This window comes from Argiope bruennichi, chromosome 6 (assembly GCF_947563725.1).
Source record: "Argiope bruennichi chromosome 6, qqArgBrue1.1, whole genome shotgun sequence".
NCBI lineage: Eukaryota > Metazoa > Arthropoda > Arachnida > Araneae > Araneidae > Argiope > Argiope bruennichi.
In genome coordinates this window covers 114,022,695-114,049,097 of record NC_079156.1, presented here as the reverse complement: position 1 = coordinate 114,049,097, position 26,403 = coordinate 114,022,695, and the positions used below count along the sequence as shown (strand labels likewise).

The 26,403-nt window shown below is 26.0% G+C and overlaps 1 protein-coding gene across 2 annotated transcripts; it reads left to right on the top strand.

The window, feature by feature from the left end:
- The first annotated feature begins 404 nt into the window (after positions 1 to 404).
- On the top strand, positions 405 to 26,403 carry LOC129972994 (peptidylglycine alpha-amidating monooxygenase-like). Of its 2 annotated transcripts, none has more exons than XM_056087329.1 (22): positions 405 to 682; positions 1,220 to 1,352; positions 2,578 to 2,632; positions 5,105 to 5,204; positions 6,014 to 6,099; positions 7,886 to 7,963; positions 8,077 to 8,125; positions 8,542 to 8,609; positions 9,493 to 9,659; positions 10,974 to 11,024; positions 11,903 to 11,955; positions 12,763 to 13,073; positions 14,489 to 14,612; positions 14,762 to 14,878; positions 15,923 to 15,995; positions 16,771 to 16,913; positions 19,570 to 19,652; positions 20,735 to 20,929; positions 21,430 to 21,542; positions 22,534 to 22,630; positions 22,969 to 23,214; positions 25,958 to 26,403. In XM_056087329.1, exons 2-22 carry the CDS (start codon positions 1,221 to 1,223, stop codon positions 26,164 to 26,166), a joined length of 2,550 nt encoding a protein of 849 aa, XP_055943304.1. In that variant the 5' UTR covers positions 405 to 682; position 1,220; the 3' UTR covers positions 26,167 to 26,403. The 2 variants fall into 2 exon arrangements, with proteins under 2 accessions (XP_055943304.1, XP_055943303.1); XM_056087328.1 differs by having other exon boundaries at positions 20,702 to 20,929.

The following is a 26,403-nucleotide window of genomic DNA, read 5'->3' as shown; positions in this document are numbered from 1 at the left end:
ATAATCATTAATTGAATGTTTGACTGAAAGAACAGTTATAAAGAACAAATATTTAAAAATTACCATACCAAAAAGATTTGTTATTCAAAAAAAATCGTGAATTATGTATCTGGATTATGTATTTTGAACTTTGAGGACGGGATTTTTGGGATTGTGTATTTTGAACCTCAGGGGATTTTTTTTTGTGTGATTTTTTTTTTAAATATTCCTTTAATGTAGGTCTATTAGTGAGGTAAAATTCCGCTTTACACTAATTATTTAATAATTTTTAAATTTTGCATTGTTTATTGATTGTGAAATTAATATCAAACCAAACACCACATTTTTTAAATTCATAAATTCAAGCAAAAACTCTAATATTCATAACTGTAACCTTTTCAGCAGTAAACAGTTGTTTCGTTTCGTTTCATATGGCATAAATCGGAACGTACAGTAAATAGTATATGAAATTTTTAACAAAATGCCAGAGTTGATACATATTAGCAAGAGTGGTTACAACTTAAATAATTGCACTTGAATTAATTAGAATTTTTATGTGATTTATCTTTACTATCCGTGATATTTATAGTCTATTTATTCGGCATTTTCTATTAACATTGTAAATGTAAATTTTTTTATCTGTAGTGCGTGAAATTTTATTTTGAATTCCGACAATTAATATTTTCATCATAAACTATTTAAGGTAATATTATAAACTTTTATCTAATTATTCTGCTATTGCTTGATATCTTACATATGGCACTGGAATTTTTAAAGGTTAATTGCTTATTTTTCGAAACTGATAAGTTTCTAAAATATCTTGAGAATCGAGCTCTGCTTGGAAATTATGGCACATTTTTTATCTTTTTGAAATAATTTGGATAATTTGTCTTCTCAAAAAATATAGCTAGCATTTGCCTATTGCGATGGTGAAGGTTGCGTTCATAATTTAATGATCAAACTTTTTTAACGAAATATTCTATTCTTTTTTTTTCTGATATTTATTACAAATGGCAACCTTGTCAATTTAAATTATTTCCAACAACCAAAAATTTTACCGCTTATTTTGACTTTAAAAATTTTTATATTATTTTGCTTCTTTTATAAATCTTCCATTTCAGCAATTTTTAATCATTACTATTAAAAAGGGAATCTGATGAAACTCTTTTATTATTTATTAAGTTAATAGTATTGCATGTTTTATTGAAATAACTATATTATCACTTTTTGGAAATTTCAGAATGCTGTTAATTGTGGTTCCATTCTTGTTCTTCATCTCTCGTGTGTCCATGCAACGAATGGAGGTATCTCCTTTATCAGAAGATAGCCATTACAGCATGAACATTAATATGCCTGATGTTAGGCCAACTACAGTAAGCTAATATTCTTGTCTAACCTTTATTGTATACTTTTGTTAATAACTGTTTTAGATATTATCAAATGATTTATTTCCTGTACTTTTGAATTTTTACAAATAATGTACCACTAAAATAATGGCATCACATTCAATAATTCTTGAGGGGGGGGGGGAAACAGCTTCTTTCAAATTTTTTTCAAATGTTATCTCAATCGTAAAAATTTTATTGAAATTTTGCAAAATACATAATTAATTTGATTTTACTTATCTTTCTTGTATTTCATTATTTCTTTCATTGCTTTTATGTATATATGAGATCAAGAAATAGTTTTCTAGATTATTTTTTAGGGGAATGACTGAAGTGAAATTTTTTCTGTTTTTGAAATGAGATTGATAGGACAAGTAGTTTAAGAAGCCTTACATTTAAATAATTCCTATTTATCTGAAGAACTAAGTTATCTGCTTTTTAATCAGCTTGTAGATAGTTCCCGCTTTATTATATAAGCCCATATAAAGGTTATGACATGTGATATTAGTAAGAGTGGGAAGGATATGATAAATAATCACAGAAGTTGTCAAATTAGACTGTTTATCTTGCACAGTGTTTTGAATAGAAATATAAAAATGCCTTTTTTTAATAGACATTTTGAAAATTAATCCATTTTTAATCTTATATTTATTTATTCTGAATTTTAATATTATAACTGTTACAAGGAAAAATGAAAGAACACTGTGTAGATTTTTTGCCAGTCTCTTTCAAACTGTACCAAACAGTAGAAAACTCACTAAATATTATTTATAGAGAACAATTACTTTACTATATCTGAAAAATTATCCTCTTTAAAATGTTACAATTTGGCAATTGTATTCTTTAGTTTAGTCAAAAGAAAAACAGTGGGTATAATGTTCTTATTTTGTTACCCAATATTACAAGGTATGTTTATGAAAGCTTAATGTTATCTGACAATGTATAAATAAGAATATGCATTTTTTTTCTGTAGAATGAAAATGGCATAAATAATTTAATCTTTCTCACTTGTAATGCTTCTATTAAATATTTTGAGTTTTGCATAGTATCTTTTTAATTCAGCCAAAAATAAAATGAATGAAATATAAAATGGAAAATATTTAACTTTAATACTCCATTATATATTCTGAAAAAAAATTAAATAAATATTTTAATTTCTTAAGTATTTTGTCTGTGAAATGAATTCCATAAAGTGAAATATTTTTCATTTTAGCCTGATGCTTATCTATGTACAGCCAGAAAACTAGATCCTCATGAAGCTTATATTGGTGAGTTTCTTATTTAAAATACATTTTGATTATTTAGTCAGACTTTCTATAGTTCTATCTATTCCATCCCATGAACTGTTTTGATAAAAGACTGAATAGTGAAAATAATTAATGTAAGTTTTCTCATTTCTTTTTAAAATAATTTCAAGTGTCAATTTCTACATGTAATAATTATGTACACTCAGAAATTTAAAAACAAACAATGATATTTGTTATTCTCCACAAGTTTATAAGGAGGGTGATATATTCAATAACACAGGGTGTATAGTGTCTTGGTAAGTGCTTTAGTTTATTGATAAAACTAGTTTTATTGATGAAAATGACCTTCACAGATGAAATTTTGTATGTTGTCTGAATATTAAATTTTCATATTTTAATTAAATTTTGAATAAATTTCTCTCTTAGAATTTTTTTTTTCTTCTAATCTGTCTGTCCGATAGCAAGGAAACACAATAACTTCAGAGTGCAAAGATTTATATTATTAAAATTTGTTTATAAATTTTAGCATCTAGGAATCTGTATTAACATTTGATCCAAATCGATCAGAAAATGAATTTGTCAGTCTATACATCACTTGCATATAAAAACAATAACTTAAAAATGCAACAGCTTAAATAAATGAAATTTAATAAGTAATCTTGTTACTAAAATTACAGCTCTATGTCAAATTTTGGTTTCAGTTGATCAATCAAAAAGCTCCAAAATGCTTGCTTTATTTTCTTTACTATATTGTGAAACACAAAACATTAATGTGCAGTACTCGAAAATAAACATTTGAGTGCTTTTGGCTTTCATGGTTTTGTTCAATTTTCCTAATTTTTATGTGAAAGGAAGAGATAACCTTTTTATTGGTGATCTTTTTTTTTTCCCAAATGTATCAGAGTAGTGATCTACTTTTGTCTTTTTATGCATCTGATATTCAGAAATAAAATAAATATTTTCTTTTTAAAGGGCTTGAAGAGAAAAATTTCTCAGGTCAAATTATTTCTTTACTAAGTAGCTAATACCATTTTAAATGTTTTCATAATGCACCATGCTCTGCAATTGAGAAAGTAAATGCCTGCATAAAAGAGGGCAAATTATAGAAAATTTTCTATTCCACAAAAGAAATATACTGTAAAGTTATACTTTTTAAATCAAAATTATCAGTGACTTGTTTTAAAAATGTTGGAATACATAGTGAATAGAACCCTAGTAAAATTATGCATCAGTAAAAAAAAAATGTTTTAATAGGAAAATTTAATGTGAAAAAAATGGAGCATGTTCTATATTGTTCTGACATCAGAAAAAATAAAAAGATGAGGATTAATGTGATCTCATAGAATAGACAAATATTTCATGGAGTATGTAGAGTATAGCCAGATCATCTTTGAATTGAAGAATTTTAATATCGGTAAAGTGCGATTGAATAATTTTTTGAATACAATAAATTTACAAAACTGCAGAGAGCTTTGAAAATTATTCTAATCTCTTTCATTATTTCTCATGAACAATCATTATTCTAAGAGAAAAAGGGCTCATAAAAATATTGAAATGGAAAATTTAAAGGAAATATGTTTTGTAATGCATGCTCTATGACCACATAAAGTAATCTGGTGGAATCCATTTAGTGAACATTATTAAAGAATTGAGAATATTAGCCAGTTTGAAATATTGCATATTTTCTTAGGACCACATAACTAAAGAAATAGCTATCAGTGACATGAAAAAATTTAAAATCTAATTTCTTGATGTCTTTATGAAAAATGAAATTTCTTTTAGAAAAGAAAATTACAGAAGTAGAATTTATAAATACACTTGTTCAACCAACCAGAAACTTTTCATTTCTAACAAGATCAAATGAAAAGCTGTTACAGATGAAATTGGATCTATTGAAAGAGTTCAAAAAGAAAAAAATTTATTTTACATATTTAATAACATTTAACAACGTCCAATTTTTGTTTACTTATTTTGCAAAATTTGTTTTGTTTTTTTAAATTGAAATATTAATGAAATACTGATATAATAAGTTTTTCCCTCCTTAATATTGTTAACTGTAGTGTTATAAAATCACTTTAGATATTAATAAAAATGTTTTAATAAGATTTTCAAATGAAATGTACATGATAAACATTTTGAATAACTTAGTTCCAAAGTTGGTAAAAATATTCGGCAATCACTGCTAATAGTTTCTGTTTATATATATTTTTTTAAATCAAATGCTTTGTTAAAATCAAACGTATTTAGTTTCACTATAACAGCCAATTCTAAAATTAAAAATTCAATATTAATGTTAGAGCTTTTTTTTTTTTTTTTTTTTTTTTTTTTTTTCTTTCCTAAAGCTTCTTAAAAAACCACTGGCAAATGGCTTATTTTTTAAGCTAAAATTTGACTATGTATCCTGATTATGCTAGTTATATTATGTTTGTTATATTTTCCTATTTGTTTTCATATATCATATTATACAAACAAGTTTATTTGTTTTTCTTTCAGTAAAATATGATCCTGACATTAGTGTAAAAACTGCACATCATATGCTTTTATTTGGCTGCAAAGATATTATTAATCAAAATCATTTGTATCCAACACATTGGTAAGATTTGTTCTATTACTCGCTATTAGTCTGTTTTAAGTACCATTATGTATTGTTAATAATTTGTTGTTTTCTTTAAAAATAATTTAAGTACATATTAAATTACATTTAATATATGCTTGTTAATACTGATTAACCTTTGAATGGAGTACTGCTTATAGCAAGCAGAATTATTATTTAGAAAGCCTCTTGAAAATAATTCTGACACTTTTCAGATAAATTTCTTCAGGAAAAATGCCTATTTATAGTGGTACTTGTACCATGACTTATGAAACATTTCTGCATATCTTTACTGACTGTGGCTTCCAGATTGCAAAATCACACTTTTTTTTTTTTTAAATGTGTATATATTGATATTTATATATTATACTTTATGCTTGCCATTTTGTGAATACAGCAACTTGAATAATTTTGATTTGAATCGGCAAAAGGTGTTATAGGTAGGGAAAAGATTTTGCTCAAGTTTATAGATGAATTGTTTAACTCGAAAGGAGTGGAAATGATGTAATTTTAACTTCCCCACAATTTCCATACTATTGAAGACAGATATTAAAAATTAAATGAATTGTAATTTCATGTAGCAAACTATCTTTGCTTTAAAAACGTTTCAATAACCATGATTACTTAGAAGTTATAAGTTGAAAAATAATTTTTGACCCTTTGGCTTGTTAAACTCTACATGTAACTTCTGGTTGAAAAGCTATTATTATGTTTGTTAGTTTATAATTTTAAATAATTATTGATGAAATAATTTTCTTTTTGATTCATTCATTTTTATTTTTTTTAATGACATTTACTTAATATTTCAGGAACTGTGCTCATGGAGATCTGTGTAGCCGCATGACAATAATGTATGGATGGGCTAAAAATGCACCACCCATGGAATTGCCACAAGGTATCAGCTAATTCAATTTGTCAATTACTCTTCATATGTAGCTTGTGAATAGATGTAAAGATAAAAACTTGATTCGATATAACGTTACAATATCTGCACAAAAAGATATTAAATATACCAGAAGTCTTTAGCCTCGAGTTTGTTTGTTTTTGTTGTATGAATTTATTTAATTTAAATAGGTGTACAGTCATGGTTCCTTTAGTAAAATATTTTTAAACATCATATTGTCACAGATATTTAAAACCATGTTATTTTAGTAATCTTGTGCATGGTCTATTTAACTCCTTACTTAAAACTCTTAGTCAAGTCGCTTGATTTGTCCAGAAGTCATTCTTGTCAAGTCTTGATTATACCAGAAGTCATTTGCATGAAAAACATAATTTTGTATCATCTAACATAATGTAAATTATTTAATGCAATGCTGTAAGTTCACTTTCTTATTCCTCGCGTAATATTTTTTATAGTTCATTTCAACATTAAAATGATGTAGCAAGTTTTACTTCTATTAAATTAGAGCATCCAACTGCAACAATGTAACAATGTTTGCTTAATTGAAAGATGATAATAATTTCAAGTACAATTTTAATTATCAAATGAATTACTTAAGATCTTAGAGATTTTAATTAACAGATTCTGCATATACATATAAAAGATGAGAGAGAGAAATTCATTAAAACTGTCTGAATTTTTCTGTATTATGAAATTCATTCATTAAAACTGTATGAAATATTCATTAAAATGCATACTTTTCTGAAGATTAGAAAAGTATACATAATCTTTGTTGCTTAACTTTCATCATTGGGACTTGTCGAGCATTTAACGAAATGAAAGGAAATTTTTTCATTAAGTGCTTTATTAATGAATGAATTTCTTTCCAAAAATGAAAAGTATTGCCAGAAATTATTGATCAAAATAATTTTAATTATCAAAATTTAAAGAGAAAACTGTGCACAATTTGTATTATTCAAAAGTTATTTTAGTTTTAAGCTCATGTAAAAATCTTTTTTGTGCTAATATTTTTAGCAGTTGTCACCATAAATACTGAAATTTTATTTATTTTTAATTTAAATACTAATTAAAATTTTGAAAAAAATTCTCTCGTGTGTATTCCCATCTCCAATATATATCCATATTCAGTTTGTTCATGAAAATCATCTATAGCATATATCAAAAAATGGTTTATGATTCTGCTTTCTATTCTTATAAATTTTAGGTACATGTTTCATTTCAGGGTTTTTAAATTAGTTGAAATGGGATCATTTAATGTTTCAATCTCAGATTTTTTTGTGAAATGACAGAAATTTTGAATTTTTTAGCACAATAAATGGAATTAAAATAGTAAAAATTGCATGTATAAAAATGTTTGGAGATTAAAATTGTGTTAAGGTAGCCATTGACCCCAATTTATGTATAAAAAATGAAATTGAAATCTATGGCAATAATAAATTTTGATGAACAAGTTTATCATCAAGATTGGTGAGTATTTATTATTATTAGACTGGATTAGATTACAAGACTGGTGAGTATTAAAACAATGTATCAGCATTTTAAAATGTGCTTTTCTCTCTTTACTTTTTTCATTTCTAAAATCGACACACTTTGGCATATGTGCTTTTAATGACTTCTTTGCAAAACAATATTGCATTTGTGCCTTTAGTTGCTATTAACTATAACATCTGTTAATCCAGTCAAAAAATACAAAATCATTTTTAATAGTGTTGGTTGAAAAAATATTATGATGATTTTTGTTGGTGGGTGAAACTAAACAAAGTGAATAATTTTTTAGATGTAGGATTTTTGATTGGTGGCAACAGTTCCATTCATTACCTGGTTTTACAGATTCATTATGCTAATCCATTACCTGGTAAGTTTCTTAAGTTATATAAATGAAAGCAAAAAGAAAAAGTTTCTTTTTATTCTTTAATTTTAAATCTATATTTTAGCTTATTTTTATATTTCTTTAATTTCTTTTGCCAGAGGGAAGTACAGATAACAGTGGCTTAAAACTGCATCTTACAACTCAAAGGTATGTTAAATTTTATTAGGAAAATATGTTTAGGCTATTATTTGGTACTATTTTCAAATTGCCAAGTTAATGTTCTCACATGGAAATTATTCATCCAATGCCTTTGTCATTTGAATTAGGAATCTAATAATTTTTTTAACTTAAAAATGACTATCTCCATTAGTCAAAGGTGTGGGAAACCTTTTAGCTTTGTTAGTTATATATTGAAATTAATGAATATTTATTTTTTAATTGTGCAAATGCCTTAGACTAAATTAAGCGCATGATACCTACAGCATTTAAAAGGCTCACCGGTACAGATATTTTTAACTTGTAAAATATCTTGACAGTACTAGCAATCAGAGGGAGAAATTAGTGCCTCAAATATTATATATATGTATAATTTTTAAATTTATTTTATTGTTTCCATATTTCAGACAACGATATATTACTGGGATTCGACTATTGTTAGCTGATACAGCTCGAATACCTCCTCGAACACCCAGTGAGTATTCTAATTATATTGATTCTAATTTGTTATTTTAAATTAGAAGTAAAGTTATTTTCATAAAGTATGACAGAAAAATTCTTATGCTACATTTCAAAAATTATTGTATTACTTATAGTCAATTATATAGCTTTTGAATTTAATTTGAATCTTTATTGTAAATTACTAATTCTTAGATCCCGTTTAAAATCATAAATCTGAAATCTATAAATCATTTATCTGAAATCTATCTTATTTGTATTAACATTCCATAATTGCATTTATTTGTAAGATGAATATAGGCTGCTTTAGAGACTGAATGAAAAGTATTCAAAAGCGAACTGATTGAAAAGTATTTCTCACTGTGAATTAATTTAGTCCAAACAGGGTTGTTGTTTTTTTAGATTTATTTTTAAAAAAAAGATCAATATTTTAACTCTCCATTTTTGAACAAGCTAAAATATTTTTTAAATGTTAAAAGCAAAAAATAAAAACATATTTTTGTTTAATTATTGATTGATTTGAATTCAGTCATAATTTGTACTGCCTTGTCAAATAATGATTTTTATTCTAATTTGGATCACTTATTATGATTTTTCAGAACCTGTTTTTTTGCTGTCTTCTTACAATAGATAGTATATTCTAATTAGTATATATATAATATATAAGATATGTAATAATTTAAATGTGTAACATGTAATAATTTTTTTGGGTGTGATGTCAGATGTATGATATTGGATGAGTTTTTCACTGAATTAAAAACAATCATACTAGTCATAACCATGATATTTCTTTATAACTTTCTCGCTGTTTCATTCTTTCAGCTAATGTACTTATTTATCTGAGACCAAAGACTAAATTTCTTTTTAATTCTTACTCTTAATTTTATTTTTTATTATAGAATATCATGTGGATGTAAATTGCAAATTTGAAGAAAGCTATGATATTCATCCATTTGCTTATCGAGTTCATACTCATAAGCTTGGAGAGGTTGTAACTGGATATTACTTACATCCTGTAAATAATAGTTGGACCATGTTAGCCAAAGGAAACCCACAGTGGCCTCAAGTATGCTCAAATTCCATTTAAAAATCTTAAATTTTGATAAATATTTTTTTATTATTTAGCAGGTTTAATATCATAGGTAGAAATAAATTAATATTTTTTTAGAAAAAAATGAATATGAAATGTAAGCATATTGAAATAAATGTGGTTTTCATCAATTTTGTTTAATATTCAGTCTCATTCCTTTAAACTTTAAAAAATATTTTATTGCCCCCCTTCTTTTTTTTAGCTGTGTTCTTTCATTGATATAGTTTCTATTGAACATATGTACAGTGCCAGTTTTTCATTAAAATACATAGCGTTCATTCACATCAGTATTGAAGTACTTAAGATTGGAGTTTTGCTGTTATTTTATTTATTATTATTTTTTTTTCTGAATAACTTTTTGATACTGATCTTTTACAGCCTTTTCATTGTAAAAATCAAATTTAATGTTAATTTTGATGCTCCTACCTCAAAAATTTGTTGATTTTTATTTAATAAAAGTCTCAAATTGATTTTTTTTTTTTTTCTCATTTAACACAAACTTTAGTTAACCCTTTAAAGGACCATTTTTTGGAGTCATTTTATGTTAAAATATTTTTAGGCTTGAAATTAGAATAAGAAAAGGGATTCATTTATCTTATTAGATAAATTTAATTTGATTAATTAATTAATTTGGTTAATTAATAATTAAGTGACAAAGCAAGACATATCATTTTGTGTGAGATAAAGAACTGAAGCATCTAAGTTTCTGTCTTTCTAAAAAAATTTCTCAGAACTTATGCCAACCTACATAATTTCATATAAAGATTGATAAATTTGGTGGGAAGCATACTTCCCACGGCCTTAGAAAGGGATAATCAAGATTCTGCTATACATGAATAGAAAATAGAAGGGTCTACTTAACAAAAGGAATACTCCATTATAAGTATAGATCTATATATTCCTTAGTTAAATGTCATATATTTTTATACTAAAGTTATTGTCTACTCAAAGCCTAATTCTTTCAAAGATTTGACACAAACAGAGAACTGGTGCATTTTATGTCCCTGTTGAAACTTTCTCCTGCTAGCAATGTGCGATAATATATGAAATTGAGAATTAAAAGTTATGTCCATCACACACACGAAAAAAATGCTTCTTGCATCTTCAAAATCAGGTATAAATCTTTCTAAACGAGAAAATAAACCCTTTTCTTTTGTTAGCTTATTGTAGGTATGTGAATATCATCTGTTGGTAAAGTATCATTTTAGATATACTTATTAAATTGTTTTAAGGAATGCCATTTATATAAATATACATGTGTTAATATTTTTTTTTTATTTTATCTTTTAGGCTTTCTATCCTATGAACAGAAAGCATACAATTACAAATGGAGACATATTAGTAAGTTTTTTTAACCTTATTGTTTAAATGCATTACTTTTGTCCTACAGTCATCATCACAATTTTTTGTTTTTTTTCACTGATTAATAAGCTGTAAATATATTATTTAGAATCTTGCATTGTATTATGAATTTTCTCTTCTAACTACTAAAATAGAATTGATATATAACAAAAGCATGTACTTCTTAATATTTTGTAGAAATGTTATCAACTGTCTTATTCTACCAAACTGTAACCGCATATTAATTTCTCATCCTTTTTAGTGACCTAGTAGCAAATTCGCAGCATCAGAACCATAGAGTTCCAATTTGGAAATTTGATTTTATCAAAGATAAACTATGTATTTGGACCTAATATATTTTAAATCCAATTTGAAAGGCTAGATATCCTTCTGTTGGTGTAATTTTGGTGATTTAAACTCATCCATAATCTGTTAGTCTTCAAATGAGGATTTTGATGATGAAAAACAACCTTACATATGCAGCTTTTCTAGTCATTAGTAAATAAGGCATATGCCTCTAATCCCTCAGATTCACTGTTTTATTGTCTGTTCTTGTTTGTTTCTTTATTAATGAGTTTATCCATGATATAATAACAATTAAGCCATCGTGATTGAAAAAGATATTATTTTATAAGAAAAGAGAAATTCTGTTTGATTAATGATACGATTTCCCTGCTATTCATAATTTCAACCATTTGAATAGTCTTTAAATTATATAATGTCTCTGAAAAGTAGCTAAAACAATAAGATAGCTTTTTTTTTAAAGAAACTTTGATGATAATTGTTGCTACAGGTTTTAATTAATACTTCAAAGAATTTATTCAAACTATTTAAAGGTGCTTTAAATAGTTTGTTTTATGCTTTAACTTTTCTCATAGGCTGCTCGCTGTACTTATAATTCATCAGATATGAGCCATTCTGTTAAAATAGGGTAAGTAAATGTTACTTGTCTCTATATGCATAGTGTGAACTATTTAACATGCAAACATGCTTAAAAACTATTTAAGAATGTTTGTTTGTTTATTTATTTATTTGAAATAAGCACACTACAAAGATTGACACCATTTACAGAGTATATTAATCAAAAACATGTAAGGAGCACAAGTCGCAAAGCCAATTAAAAATCACTTAAAAAAGGAACTGCAAAGAATAAAGAATTACAAAATTCTAAACCATATATAAATAATAATGCAAACAGCTAGCAAAAGTCAAATATAGAACACGCAAGTGCAATACCAAGATAGAATGTGTAATTAAAAATAATGTGTAATCACTGTGTTCAAAGATATAATAATAAAATCAATAAAAAGAAAGTAAGGTCAAGTGGATGAAAGTTGAGATTCCAATTTGTACACATTATCATTTTTTTTCTTTCCTTTTTTTTAAAAAAAAAACCTTTGTTTAGTTTTAAAGAAACACCACTAAAAAAAGTTCAATAAGGGTCTTAGTTAGTTAAATGGAATGATTTTTAGGTTATTTTAAAAGAATTTTCAAACCATCATGAAATTAAAATGGGAAAATATATCATACTAAAAAAAATCAAAATTGTAATATTCACTATTCTAAGATCTGTGTAGTCTAAAATTCATAAAGCATACAAAAATGAAATGAAGTTGAAGTGAAAAATTGTGCATTAAATTTTTTTTTAAACTACCTTTATATATAATGTCTTGTTTAAATTAAAAGAAATCAATTACGTTTTGTTTGCCAAGCTGTTTACAACTATATTTCTCTCTAGATCCTCTTCTAATGATGAGATGTGCAACTTGTATATAATGTACTATACAGAATACCGTAATGCCCTAGCTGGTCAATCTCCTCCTTGTATTGGAACACAGTTCAACACTTTGATAGATACTTTACCTGTTGGAAATGATGTGCCTCTACCTCCTAATCCTGAAATGGAACAACAAGCTTTTGGCAATATTCATCATCATACATCTTCTATCACTTATAACAACATCGAGAACCCCGATTCTGCCTTTTCCAATGCCATTTTGCCTTTAGGATCTGGACCCGATGGTATTGGATTGTTGAATAATGAATACAGTAAGTTATTTCAAAAACTTAAATAATTTCAAACTTCAATGCTATTTTACCCATCTAACAGATATTTAATTATAATTTTGTTCTATTAATTAAGTAAAAGAGCACCTCTCGTATTGTTTATCTACTATTTATTATTTTATTTTTTTGTGAATACAGTGTCCCTTTGGCAGCAATGAATTTAGGCATTTTGAGGTCCTAAGCAGTCTATAATATGAGACCCCTCTTCTAATAAACTAGTGAAATTTGTTTCACAATTTCAACTTAATATCATGCAAATGCTTTTTTATTATTATTTTGTGATTTTGCATGTTTTTTTTTAAATGTATTATGGTTTATGATTGTGGAACATTTATGCTTGTGCACATTATCATGTAAGAAAATCCTCAGTGTTTATATATGTTGAAATGTAATAAACAGAATAAAACATTTTAGAATTTGACTAATTATTGCTATAGTCACAATATTTTCTAATTCATACAAATCTGCATTTTTTTTTTTTTTTTAGAAATGTATTTGTTTGTCTACTAGTCTAATTACTCTTTTTAGTCCCCCCCCACACACACACACACCTTCCTTTCAACCCAATGACCATGGGCAGCTGTTTACTTGTTGCTCTTCGATTTGTAACCTTATTTTTAATTTATAAAATTGATATATTTCTAGGAAAGTGGGAAACATTCACTTTGAAATATACTTCACTCTTCCAATTTTTTTAGTTTTCTGCTTTAAAAAAAAGCTCTGATATAGATTAATTTCTTGCATATTTGGTAGTTATTAAAAGAGCAACAGCTTGATAATTTATATCATCTTCTTTATTCTGAAAGATATCTCCATTAAATCATCAGCTATGACCTTATTCATATTAATTCATGTTATTTATTACTTTATGGAGCACTTTCCTTAACTCTTTGAAGGGCATAATACAATGACACCTTCCTTATTGGGCGTAATTCACTTCCAAATCTTTTTTTAATGCCAGATTTTTTTTTTTTTTTTTGCCCCATAGAAATCCATGTTAAATAGGGGAATGCATTCCATTTCAGAGAAAAGTACTACTATAAAAAAGTAATTTATTATTTATGATACTTGCTTTTTCTACAAGAAAGCTATCTTTAGATATTGGTCTTTGACTACATTTCAAAATCTAGTTCAAATGAAGGAGCACTTGCTCATAACTTTCAGAGACACATTTGACAACACTGTTTATCCAAATATATGGATAAATTTAAAACAAGTGCCAATTTTTTAAAAAGTAAAAATAATGGCTTTGGTATGTGTTATTCATTGGCTGGAAAAAAAAGAATGGTATTTTTTAAAATATTAATTCTTTTGCCTTAAAACACTATTTTAGTTGTAGCTTTAGATTACTTTTTTCACATTATGCAGCAAATTTATAATTTTATTTTCTTTAACAGTGTATCAAGAAGCTCATAATTGGCCAGCTAAGAACTTGCAATTTGGCCAGGTTGCTGCTGTTACTACAGATCATGATGGAAATGTTGTCATCTTTCATCGCGGTGATCATGTGTGGGATGAACTGTAAGAATTTTTTTAATTTAAAATTTAATATTTTCAAATTTTAAATGAATAAAAACTGCATTAAACTTAAATTAGTCACATTCTACATTAAATTTTAAGATTCTACTTTTTAAAGTAAAAGGAATAAATATGATTTTAATCTTTTTTAGAACCTTTGATTACTACAACAATTATCTTCCAATTAAAAATGGTCCTATCAAAGCATCAACTGTTCTAACTATAGATTCAGTAACTGGCGCACTTCTACATCAGTGGGGAAGTAACTTGTAAGTTATATTCCTTCTTTTTTTTTAATTTAAATGATATAATCATTTATTTTTATATATTTTTTATTTAATATAGAATATAATTTATTTTATTTTTAAAAATCGTTTGCTTTTTTATTAAAAAATATTGTTTCAAACATTTTGTCTGGAATTCATAAATAAAATAAAACAATTGTGCATGCATATGTCAAATAAAATTTTACAATAATAACAAAACAAACATGCATACATTTTTTTATTTAAGAAATTAAAAATTTTCTGTTTAAAACATTACTCAAAATGAAACTCATGAATAAAGAAACTGAGAAAAAAAAATAATAACAAATCTTCTGCAGTATAAAGTAAAAATTACACTAAACGGTATATTTATAACTATTTACTTCCAATTAAGTTTGGAGTTTATGTGGTCTTTATTGTATAGATGTGCAAGTTAAATGCATCAATGTCAAGTTTTACTGTATTGTATTTATTTGCTATTTTCAGTTTAATGATTAAACTGTATTTTTTAATATATTAAAACCTTTTTGTATAAATTCTAAATATGAACATAAAGTTGCAATTTGTAAAACATGATTTTAATATTTTTAAAGTTTTATTAATATTTTCATAAACATTGACTTTGCTAATTATTCAAATCTATTCAAAATTCTTCGAAGTTAGGAAGAGAAGAAAAATGAAGCATCGATGATAATAATCAAAAATAATAATTTTTGCAAAATACAATTAAACATATGTCTTGTAAAAACAATACAAAACCTCTATTTGTAAATCATATAGATGTGATATTTTATTTCCTTTGAATTGATTCATAACTTTTCATTGATTGTTTGTAGTTTCAGTTATGGAATCTGCTCCCCCCTTCCACCCCAAAAAAATGGCTAACTTTTTTTTAATTTGGTTTAATTTATAATTTAATTAAATTAATTTTATTAGCCTAACAAACATTTCAATATATAAATTATTTTAACTATTATCTTTTAATGTGTATTTTTTAGTTAATTGCTTTTTTATATTTTTTTAAAACTTTGTGCCTTATTCTCTTAGGTTTTACATGCCACATGGTTTGTTTATTAACACTGATGGAAGTTTTTGGGTAACAGATGTAGCCATGCATCAGGTAACTCTATTTTTGATACTTTAGGTCAGAAATCGATATTTAAATAAATGAAGATTAATTTCTAACAAATATCTTAGAACTTTCATATTTTTTCAAATTCATTTCAACATAATAATATTTGTAAGCTTGCTATTTATCAATTATGACATGCCAGATGGAAGAATTCTCAAAATATTTGGAAGAGTGTTAGATCTAGAGCTGACAAAATTGGCTTTGGTTATTTTGCTTGGGAATAGATGTTTATTAAAAAGTTATTTTTCAAAATAATAGATTTTAATAATAAAAAAAAATATTCAAAACTTTTAGTCTTTATAACTTTATAGGATATTATAGTGCAAAAATTATCTTTCCATTACTTTAAAAAGAAATAATAAACTTTTGGGGGATACCAATTTTATTTTTGTACAATTTTTTTACAGCAATTTTTATAAAATTTATAAATTTATAAAAATTTTATAAATAATATTGTTTGCATGCACAATATTGCTGCTATAATGAAGAGAAATTTTTTTAAATGAAATAAAGTTGTTCGAAACAAGTTAAAAGCACTCTCATGCTATAATACTACCTACTAGACATTTGAATCGTCTTTTAATATGACATACAATGTTCTCTTAATTCCGTTTTGGTCTGTTCTGTTTTCCTGATTTAATCTTTTTTTATGAAGGTGGTTAATTTTTCTACATAAAAATTTAGTAAAAAATTATAAATTATATCATTAAAGATTTTTGTTTGTTAGTTGTATTATTTGATTTCCTCTCCTCCCTTTCTTCAGGTATTCCAATTTGCTGCAAACGATCTTAAGAAGCCTGCTTTAATCCTTGGTGAAAAATTTGTCCCTGGAAATGATAATAGACATTTTTGCAAACCTGCTAGTGTTGCAGTTAGTAAAACTGGAGATATTTATATTGCTGATGGGTAATCTATTAAACATTTCTTTTTATTATTATTACTATTTTATATGTTTTTCAAAAATTGTACATACTTCATGTCGGTTTTTACTAATACTGATATAAATAAGTGATAAGCTACTCTTTGCATTATAGATGCACAGGAAATTACTTAGTTTGAATCTGACGTCACTGTAAAAATGTATTTAATTCAGAAATTTTGTGTAGAAAAATTGGATTTCAAAATCAGTTTAACTACAGAAAATGTCAATTATTACACTAAACAAAGCAGCAAATATTTCATTTTGCTATTTAAATGGTTTAATGTTTAATAATAAATTTAATATATAAAGTGTTAGTAATTTGTATTAAATTAATAATTTAAAAATAATAATTTCATTAAATTAACAATTTTAATAGACAATATACTTCTTTTTGAGTTCAGTAGTTGTGCAACAACATTTCTTAATAAGCAATTAATTCATACAAAATGTATTCAAAGATATTTTAAAGAGTGAAGAATTTTTATTGCTTTTTTGGTTATTGTTTGATTTTATTCCCTTACTCCATTGTACAGCAGTTAGTATTTGAATTAATTCCGGGCCTTAAAAAAGTATCTTTTGCATTGTCTTGAAGGACAAAAAAAATGTAGGTATTTATGGTGTTGAAAACAATACATAAATAAAAGCAATTTAATCAATAGACTTTTTTAATTAAAATAAATTCAAATACCTTAGTATATTAACATTATATTAACTAGAAATTCAAAAGACTAAAGGAAAGAATTAGATTTTGTAGCATACAAATTAGTTAATTCCCACTTATAATATTTCAGAATCAAATGATGGACCAAATACATTTAAATCAAATTTTTCTTAGACTGTATTAAGCTATATAATCAGTTTTCTTATTCATAGCTCTATATAGTTTAATATTTATTTTAAATGTCTTCTTATCACTAAAAACAATGGTCTGCAGGTCTGTTCATTAATGTTTATCTACTTTTTTTTTGTTATTATTGTGTATAATATATAATATGTAATGAAATTTTAAAACAATATAATCCTAATTAATGTCCTAAATTTTTAGCCTAATTCAGCCTGTGTCAAAGTTATTCTAAAATATTCTCTTATTTCCTGATCTCATTCCACTTTTTTTGTTCAATTAATTCAACTAAAGCTTTGTAAAAACATGCGCCATTAGTTCCATATGCCTAGTGAAAATGATCCCTCATTTGCCCTTCTCAAAGGTCAACATGTGGCGGAAATCTCATGTTATACAAGACCAGGGATAGTTTATTTCGTTCTTCTCTCGCTTCTGCTTTTGTGCCGCATTGTGGTGGACGTGCCTGGTCCATGTCTCTGCTTGTAAATAATTATGCCTTCCCGGGATGGATATTAAAGAGAATTAAAAAATCCAATGTGTCTTCACTGTCTTCGAACCTGCCTTCAGCTTTAAGAATTATCTGCTTATATATATATATATATATATTTTATGTGTGTGCCTGCAGATCTGTATAGTTTTTCTTGAAGTCATCATTTTTCTCTCTATTACTACTTTGCTATTAAATTTATCTAATAGCATTTTCTTAACAGAATGGTATGATTGATTATGGCATTTATGGTGTGGTAAATATTTTTGAGAAGTGAATGCTTTGCTGAGAAATCAGTTTGGTGTGAAAGCAAGAAATTGATTGTAAATGTTCAAAAAGCAAGCCTATATATCAATAAATAAAATTGACGAAATATTTTGCATATTATAAAATGCAATATAAATAAATAAAATTTTCGCTATTGATTAAGATATATTTATAATTGTTTTCTATCTATACCTCACAACTAATTTAAAATTAGTCATTTTACTTGCATCTAGTTTTGAACCAAGATTTTCTACCAGACACCTTTCAATTTAAATATCTCTCGTATCAGAACAAACCTAGCTTTTTTTGGCATTCTCATTTGATATTGAGAATTTCTTTTCAGTTTGAAATACATTGAAAATTTTGAATTTATTCTGTCATTAGATCTAGCAAGAAATGACCTTATTTTCCCTAGAATGGCAAGCAAAGTAATAGAATTATAATAGTTACTTTAAATAATATTACATATAAAATACATTATATGATGTTGAAAGACAAAATGAACAAGAATTTTAAGAAATAGTGTTTAATGCAAGCAGTTTCAGACTTTTAACCGTTAAGAACACATTTTCATAGCAATATTAATTCTGAGTTAGCATTTTATTGAATTTTTAAAACTTGTTTAAGACATTACTACTGTCAGAACATTTCATCATCAAAAGAAGAAAGTTAAAATTTTAATACCAACTTTAAAAAAAAACAGAATTTAAATGAATTAGTGGACAACCACAGATTTCTTTGAGTAGATTATAGAAATTATATTATAGAATAATTGCCAGCATTGTTGCATTCAATTGTTTGAATAAACTATGTATAATTTATATCATTTCATTTTAATATCACACATAATAATGCAACTATTAACTTATTGTTTTATTGTCGTAATTATACTCCCTAAAGAAATTTTAATTTTTCATGGATTTTTATTAATTAATATTAAAACCCTTTATTCTATTACTGATATATTGACAAGATTTTTGTACAATACGCTGCTTTTTATTATCAATTTTGACATTTCTAATTAATTTTGTTTCTTCTCTTTTAGGTATTGCAATTCTAGAATTGTGCGATTTTCATCTGATGGCAAATACTTGAGTCAGTGGGGAAAACAAGATAATATGTTTGAAAGTAAGGCAAAAACATGCATCTCTTAAAATCTATTTTTGTATATTATAATTACTCCCCCCCCCCCCTTTACACTAATATCAGTTAGAGGAGTTGATTGTTGAACATAATTATATTTGAGAAATCTCCATTTATAGCTGAAAGATTGTTACATAGAAAATGCACTGCAGTAAAATTAAGAACTTTTAATGCTTTATTTGAAACATTGGTGCAAATAAGATTTTAGTTTGCTTATTACAAAGAAATTTAATTCAGAAAATCTGATGATGTAATTTTTTTCTTTGGTTAGTATAGAAATGGGATATCTGTGATTCCACTTAATTTTGCTTTTTATGCTTTTGTAATCTATAGATAAATATAATATATAAATATTGCAATTTACCTTTTAGCAAAAGTGTTTGGATTTATTTAGAAGTTTTATGTGTAAATACTATTTAAAAATAGCTGTGGTTAACAGTAAAAAAAACTATTTAGAAATAATAAAATTGCCATTGTTGGGGGAGATTATTAAAATTATTATTATTGTGATTACTCCAATTATTATGGCATATATCTAAGCATGCTTGTAATTTCATGTTCATTTTTGGCAACTGTATAAACTTTTATATATATAATGGTGAAATGAAATCTCCATATATATATATAAATATCAACAAAAACACATAGGTTTTTAGCATGATTAGTGAATACAGCTAAAACTATGCAGTATGAGACAAGACACCCTCATTTTTATCCTAGTAAGGTTTGTATTCAATGATGGATTTCATAAGTTTTTATATTCTGGTGAAAGCTGTTGTTTAACTGTGGTATTGTAAAGATGTACACTTACAAAACAGCTGCTATATGGCATTCTATCTTCATTATTTAATTAGTTAAATCTTTATTTTGTATTAAGGATTTTCTGATGTGGAACAAAGATATAATTAATTTCACTGTGTGAAAAAAGATGGCTTTTGACTGTTTGGTGGAGGTATACTGCTAACAGACTAAATGAAATAAAAAATATGCCATAAAACCATGCATAAAAAAGAATTATTTTTCAAATATTTTAGGAGTCCTCAAATCTTCCCTATCCAATGTTCTAGGGAATCCGCCTGTTGGCAGTTTTAGAATTCCTCACAAAGTTGTACTGCTGGAGGACAGAGATCTGGTTTGTGTGGCTGATAGAGAAAATGGAAGAATCCAGTGCTTTACTATGGTTTCTGGCCGATTCCGATTTCAGATTCAAAGAGCAGAGTTTGGAGGAACTTTATATTCAATAGCTTACTCTCAAGATAAAGGTGAGTTATTAATTTCAAATTGTTAATTGTTTAACTTCAAACTTTATTAGAAGAATGGTCAAAAAATGCAGTATGGTTATAGAAAAAAAGAAATTATTTTGGATCAACGAGTTGGGAATGCACTTCAGAGGCACCGTTAGACAAGTTCAGTGATTTGCAATTATTGTGGCTTCTTGCACTGGCTTGGTGTGAAGAGAAGTATTGTGGTTCTTATTTCCTATGTAAACAAAGCTATGCTGTCCTCACAAAATCCAAAATTTGATTGATTTGTTTGCTAAGAGTATGTTTACTAAAAAAAATATGCTCATTATAAAAATTTACAACTTAAAAATTTTAAGATTTAAAAAAAAAAAAAATTGGAAATTATTCTGAAAGAAATCAAACTTTCTTTCTCAAGAGTGCACCATTTTAAACAATGAATTGTTTTTACCTAACTCCTAAAAAATTAACTACTAATGAATCATTATCGTCTCTTCTAAATTACTGAAATTTATTTGCAGGTCTTCTTTTAGCTGTTTGTGGTGAAGCCATCCAGAAAGATCACATGGTTCGAGCATTTGTGTTTAACATTACTGATCAAAGATTGTTGAATGTCTTTGCTCCAAAATCTGGGGTAAGAACTTATTCAAGTGCAAAAGTATCTTGCTGAAAATTTTCCAAACATTATTTGAAAAAAGTTTTATATATCTTAAATAATAGAGATGAACAAGAATGTTGAATTTATGTTGATGAAAATCCCTTTCAAAGATGACTCCTAAATTGCATCATTTTCTCTGTATTAAGAATATAGCCAAAAAAAAAAAAAATAGAATGTTTACAAGAAAACATTATTTATTGAGAATGCATATGACAGGTATTTGATCTTTCAAAATATGCAAAGTTATTATTTAAAACTCTGATTCCAAGAATCAAACAAATTATTTATAGAAAAAATTAAAGTTTATATTTGTGATTGTATCAAGAATGCAAATACTGTTATTCTGTTAATTTTAAAAAGCATTTTTTTATGTGTATAACAATTATTTTATATGTTAAATAAAAGGTGATTTTATGTTTCCAACCCTTCCTTTCTTTCTTATTTTTTTTAAGTATTTCCTTTAAAAACATAGTAAACTAAAGCTTAAAAATTAAATGCAAGACTTGCTGAATTCATATCATTTTCATATAAGCAGAAAAAAAATCAATGTTTCACTGAACAAAGAATATTACTACTAAGAAAAATTTTGTAAAAATGCATTTGCTTTTCGATGGCTGAAAGTATCCCTTTAGAATTTACACATGAAATTTATATTTATATAAAAATTGCACAAATTGAGTTGACTAAATTTAATTTATATTATGTATACATTTGTCAAATTAATAATGATTATTGAGATCTTAATTGTATTAAATACAGAAAGAAAGGTAAAAATTTTTGCTTGTCATGGCAATAGTCTGATATAAGAATCTTACATGTTTGAAACCTCCAATTTCATGACAATAAGCAAGAATTTATTTTAAAAGAAACAATTTTATCATAAAACAAGATGTAGACTAAATTCATAAATATTTTGTTTTTCTAATTTTTTGTGTTTAATTACTTGATTTCTTGTATTTTATTTTAGACTTTTACAAGGCCTCATGATATTGCTGTGCTACCAGATGGTGATGAGGCATATGTCTGTGAGATAGGACCAAATCTTGTATGGAAATTTTTGAGAGGTAATTGTTTCTCTCCTTTAATATCACTACTTTTGTATTAAGAGTGAGTTTTCTAAAAATCTCTTGTTCCTGAAAACCAAATTTTCTCTTAAATTTCATTTAGATGAAATATTTTAGATTTATAACTAAGTAACCACTAATATATTTTACTCCCACTTGATAATATAGAAGTTATTTCTGTCAATTTTAATTTTTTAAAGAAAATTTCTCTTAAAAAATGTTTTTTTTTTATTTAAGGTTTGTTAGAAAATATCATATTTTGCTTTATGAAATTGTAAACAACTAATTTAGGTGTTCGATTTTTGTCAGTTGTGCAATTCAAATGTTTTCTTTTTTAGTATACCACAAATCAACGAAGAAGGTCTTGGATGTTCCAGGAGTCAAAACTCATGACGAATCTACATCGCATGCTGCTGTCAAAAGTCATGTTGTTCCTCTAACTCAAGACAAATCGGAAGACACTAAAGCAACATCTGATGATGATTCCTCTCGGTTTCAAACTTCAATTATTATCATGTGCCTCTTAGCAATACCCATTCTTTGTTTAGTCTTGGTGACTGTATTCCTAAGGCTCAAAAGAAGAGGCGAGTTTAAAATTTATAAATTGCATAATTATAAGTTTAATATATTTATTTATATGTAGTTTTGTTGGTATGAGCATTTGTGAAAAGAATTAACAAGTATTTCAGACAGCATTGAAATTCTTTTTGCTTCATATTGTGCAATATTATATTTTTCAATATTGAAAAATATTATACGAATATTGTGAATTCGGTTTAATATTATATATGTGGACTACTGGGGAATGAAAAGCCTAAATGCTGATCTTAAATCAGCAATTTAGATTATTTTAATCCACATATCCTCCAACTGCTATGGAGTTTCTGTTATTGGTAATAATTACTGCATTATGGATATATAGTGATAAACTACAGAAAGCTACAATAAACGGATATTACGTAAACCAAGAATTACAAAAATATTGCTAAAAATACCTTCTTCTTGACACCATGCTCAGAGTAATGCCATTAATGAAAGAATTTTTAGCACGGTTAGCGAAAAAAAATGAAAATTTATTCCAGCATAAATGTAAAACGCTGCAGTCGTTCCTCAATACCAAAATGTACATGGTAGTTTATTAAAAAAAGCAAAAGTTCTTGTTATTTAATGAAAAAAAATATTGATGTCTAATAAATAACTTGTTTGATCAACAAAATCATATTTTGTGGGTGGGGGGGGTTAAAAATTACTTAACTTATAAATTTAGTCAATAATAAATGTTTGTTAAATAATTGTGAATAATGTTTGAAAATATTTGTTTTAATTGATTAAAATTCTTTGGAAATGTCTATTTTTCAATAATTTGTTGGTACTTTGTTAAATGTAACATATCTGTAAGAATTGCTATTGAAGACTGAGTAACCAATGTTAGAGGGTATGAATCCATGATCATTTTGGAATAAAAGACTGGAAGTTTATGTAATAACAGCTAACATTAGATCTTTGGAGAATTGCATCATGTTAGTGGTATAACTTTGAAACACTTTAATTAGAAATGTAATAAATAAATAAAAATTTAAAAAAATGTTAAATCAGTTGTTTGAATGAAGAGGCATCTGAGGCTCATCCAACCACAGATAGTCTATATCAGACAAACCTTTAGTAATTTCATTTAAAAAAAATGATGGGAAAAATTATTTAATATATATATATATATATATATATATATATATATATATATATATATATATATATATATATATATATATATATATATATATATATATATATTCTTTTCTGATATAAAAGTGTAAAAGAATATGGCATTGTTCAGCAATGATATTGTGAATATTTTTTTAACCACAAAATTTATTTATCCTGTATAATATCATTAATACAATGCATTATGAAAAGTTTTTTTTTTCCCTCCCTTTTTTCTCTAAAGATTTCTTTAGAAATAATGTATATATTGGTAATGTCTTGAATTTGAATTTCATTACATATTTAACAAATAACAGTTGCATTGTATTAAAAACACATAGTTTGTTATATAAAATGTTAATTAAAAACATATAGTTTGATATTCTATGGCTAAGTATCAGATTTTATGTATTTCGTAGTTTACCTTTGCATCAGTAATATGTTCTTAAAGTCATCTTTTTTTGCATTAAAACATAATCATCTTACTTATTCTGTGAGTTATTCTACAGTATGGTGAGTCAAGTTCTTCTAATTACAATTATCTTTGTTTTCAGTCATAATGTAATTATGAAGAAATGAACATGTTACTTTTTTAACATTTCTATCCCGATTCGGCAGATGGCCCCTCTACAAGTATGGCTGAAATTTTTACACCCCTTACAAATATCCTTTACTGATTCAAGCCCATTAAAATTATTTCATCTTATATATTCAAACTTTTGAATGAGGTGTGGTTTAAGAGTTCTAAAGAGCCTATTTATCAATAGATAATCATCAAAATAATGTTGTTGGGACAATTGAACTAAATATCATTCCTATAAGAAATATTTATTACAGTAATCAAAATACAGTAAATTGCAATAATCAAATATTTATTACAGTAATACATTACTTTTTAATACAATAGTGAAAGTGTGTTTTTAATAACTGAATTTCGTACATGAATTAGCCACATGTCAGTGATTAATTGCCAAAGATGTTGTGTTTATTGCAACCAGTAATTAATCATTAAAAAATCGCTAATGATGTTATATAAACACATTGTGTATGGGTCACGAAATTTCTGTTTTTAGCATGCTGAATTGCAGAGGCAAATATTTTTGTTACGTTACCAGGGTAACAAAGCATTACACATTCTTATGACAAATGATTAGCAAAATAACTGAATGCTGATATTCCAAGCATGTGGAAACAATCAGTTAGTATAGCCAGTAGATGTTTGTCAATCGTTTACCGTACATTATAAAGTGTTTTATTATTGTACATTTTGTTGTTTCAAAGTTCTTGTTTTAATTTGTAAGGAAACAACTTTTTAAAATGTAAAAAATCTTATATAATAAATTGATGTATAAAATATAAAGTAATATGTAAGAATACTTTATGTAAATATAATACCACATGAAAATTAAAAATGTGCATGTATACATCCTATTGCTTGCCAACCATGCTTCTTAGAACATTCAAAAATGTGTGGGCCCTAGAAGCTTGTTAAGTGCGCAGATGTGTTAATCTGCTGATTATATTTGCCAGTAACATAACCAAAAACTACTAAAACCAAAAATTTTCCAATGACATGCAGTTGATACAAAAGTACTCTTAATTTTATTAATTCAATTGTATTTATAGGTAAATTCCAGCAGTCCTATTTTGGTAACCTGAAAGGTTGGTGGGGCGGTTATAAAACTCCTCATCCTCAGGATAAATTCAATTTGGGAAGCCTTCTGAATCCTCACAAAGGTTTTGATCGTGTCTCACTGGAAGAAAGTGATGCGGACGGTGATGATGGAAGTGAATCAGATATTGAAGAATACAGTGCAATTGCTAGGAAAACCTAAAGAGTACGTACAAAAAAAAACATTGCACTTACAAAGATGAATGTGGTGATTTTATGTTTTTCATCTTCTATTGTTAACATTCCAAAATAAGTACCTATAATCATAAAATGATGGCCTATCTATGCAATATGTGTTATTCTTGAACCATCAATCTGAATTGTATATATATTTTATAATGCTTTAGAATTTTAAGAGCCTTGGACAGTTAAATATATATATATTAAGTAATCTTATCGT